At 49.1% G+C, this 2,766-nt stretch overlaps 1 protein-coding gene across 1 annotated transcript in view; it reads right to left on the bottom strand.

Moving 5' to 3' along the window:
- Positions 1-500: 500 nt before the first annotated feature.
- LOC112092413 overlaps positions 501-2,766 on the bottom strand; it is a 2,698-nt gene continuing 432 nt past the window's right edge. Inside the window, exon 2 of the mRNA XM_024168509.1 lies at positions 501-2,762. Within this exon, the coding sequence (XP_024024277.1) occupies positions 501-2,762 (2,262 nt within the window). The remainder of the gene's footprint in view (positions 2,763-2,766) is intronic.

Here is a 2,766-nt window from a genome sequence, read left to right as displayed (position 1 = left end):
CCTAATAGTTTCCTTAAATAGTGCTGCTGCTCAGGGGTTTGTATGACTTGAGTCATTATCTCCTTCAAACTCTTGTGATCGGTACGGATAATGAAGTGCCTACCTAATAGGTACTGGCGCCATTTGGTCACGGATTCCACTACCGCTCTTAACTCACGCAAGTAGGCCGAAGCTGCCATCATCCTCGGCCCTAGTTTCTTGCTGAAAAATGCCACCGAATGCCCTTCCTGCATCAACACTCCTCCGATCCCCACCTTAGACGCGTCCGTCTCAACTACGAATGTTTTTGTGAAGTCGGGTAAACATAGCACCGGGGTCACCATCATGGTTTTCTTCAACTGCTCGAAGGCCGCTGTCACCCTATCGTCCCACTTGAAATTATCTTTTTTTAATAGCTCAATAAGAGGAGCAGCTATGGTCGCATATTGGGATACAAATCTCCAGTAGTAACCGGTAAGTCCCAGGAAACCCCGCAGCTGTTTCAGATTTTTTGGTTGTGGCTAACTTGTCATGGCTTCAATCTTGGACGGATCTGCCTGGACCCCCTCTTTCGAAACCAGGTGCCCTAGATACTCAATGGAGCTTTGGAAGAATTGACATTTACTTCCCTTGGTGAAAAAACTGTGAGACAAGAGACACTGTAACACGGTCTCCAAATGCTGGACATGCTCCTCCAGGCTTGTGCTGTAGACTAGTATATCGTCGAAGAACACAATCACGAACTTCCGCAAGTATGGCTTGAAGATCTGATTCATGGCTGCCTGAAAAGTCGAAGGGGCATTAGACAGGCCACACGGCATCACGACGAATTCATAGTGCCCGTCGTGTGTACGAAACGCCGTCTTGTGCACGTCCCTGCGGTCCATCCGGATTTGGTGGTATCCAGCTCTAAGATCCAATTTGGAAAATACCACTGCTCCGCCTAGCTCGTCTAGGAGCTCGTCTATGGTTGGGATTGGGAAACGATCCCTGACAGTGACTGCGTTGAGGGCCCTATAATCGACACAAAACCTCCATGTTCCATCTTTTTTCTTGACCAACAACACCGGCGACGAATAAGGGCTGCTGCTATGCCTTATGAACCCATTCTCCATCATTTCCTTGACAATCTTCTCCATGACATCCTTCTGGAAATAGGGGTACCGATAGGGCCTAACGTTCACCGGAGACGTTCCCGGCTGTAAATGTATTCTATGGTCCACATTACGTATCGGTGGAAGCTGTTTTGGCTCTTCAAAAACGGCTTGAAACCGCTTGAGGAGCCCACGTCCCAAACTTGGTAAGGACTCGTCCAATCGGACTAGTTCATCCTCTTTCGGCTCCCCATTCGACCCCTCTCTCTCTGTGACAGTTTCCACCCTGTACACGCTGCTCACTGCTCCGCCGTGAATTAAAGCACTGAATTGGGTGAATGTTAATTGGCGAGTGGGCAAATCACTGCTGCCTGCTAACCTTACTGTTTTTCCCTTCCACTGAAATTCCATTGTCAGTTTGTCATGGTCATGAATACAGGGGCCCAAGGTCCGCAACCACTGCATTCCCAGTACCACATCCAAGCCCCAAATTGGAAGGACATATAAATCTACCACAAAACTGTTTCCCTGTAGGTCTAACGCCACCCCCTTGCACAGCCGGTCACAAACTAAGTATTGTCCATTGCCCATATATACCTTAAATTTCTTGGACCCTTCGCATGACAACCCCAATTTCTCAACTAGAGCCTCTTGGATAAAATTATTGTTACTTCCCGTATCCACTAAAACTTCTAAAGTTTCTGTTCCCTGTTTGGCCGAGATCCTAAATATTCTAGGATTTACAGAATTAGACAGGGTGTTAAGACTTACCTCAATGTCAACCTCCTCCGTGGCACTGTCAGGCGATTGCCGGTCTTCATCCGCGTGGCCGTCGTCCTCCTCCTCTCCTATCATGAGCAATACTCGATTCTTACACTTGTGGTTCATATGGTACTTTTCGTCACAGCTGAAACAAATCCCCTTTTCTCTCTTCTCTTGTATCTCCGCTGGAGTTAGGCATTTAATGGGAAATTTGGTTTCTCCTCGAGGTGGTCCTCCTCCCCTGGAAAAACCCGAGGTACTCCCCATGCCCTGCGCTCCCGTCCGTGTCATCGGGGTCCCTCCCGACGCCCCCACCCGACTCGTACCCACTTCTGTAGCGCGATGTCCGTCCCTTTTTGCCCTTCCCATCAGGTCATTATTACGCTCCTCAAAAAGTTGAGCCTGGGCCATGGCTTCAACCAGAGAAAGAGGCCGAGACATCAATAGATCCCGGCGAATGTCGGTCATTAAACCCCAGATAAAAAAGTCCATAAACATGACATCAGAAACGCCCGTTATCCGCATCATTAGGCGCTCAAACTCTGCCCGAAATTGCGCAATCGTTCCTGTCTGAACAAGCTTGGAGATTCTCCCCAAGGGATCATCATAGATTGAAGCACCGAACCTTTTCCTCATCTCGTAGATGAACACCTCCCAGCTGGGTAAGGCTCCTCCCCTCTCCATCCATTGATACCAGGTGGATGGCTCCCCCTCTAAATGGAAAGCAACCACCGTCAGTCGCATGGCTGGTGCCACATGGTGTAGAGAAAAAAATTTCTCAATCTTATAAATCCAGTCCTCTACGTTAGCCCCATCGAATCGGGGAACGTCCACTCTAAGGGTCTTCAGGATGAAATTCAGGTCAGCCCCGAAAGACTCCTCCTGACCTTCCCCTCCTACCTCCTGGAAGTTGTCCGTGGCTCTGCGCTGC

The sequence above is a fragment of the Morus notabilis genome, unplaced genomic scaffold (genome assembly GCF_000414095.1).
Source record: "Morus notabilis unplaced genomic scaffold, ASM41409v2 Scaffold85, whole genome shotgun sequence".
Classification (NCBI taxonomy): Eukaryota; Viridiplantae; Streptophyta; class Magnoliopsida; order Rosales; family Moraceae; genus Morus; species Morus notabilis.
Note: the sequence above shows the minus strand (reverse complement) of the source record. Positions and strands in the feature narration are given on the sequence as shown.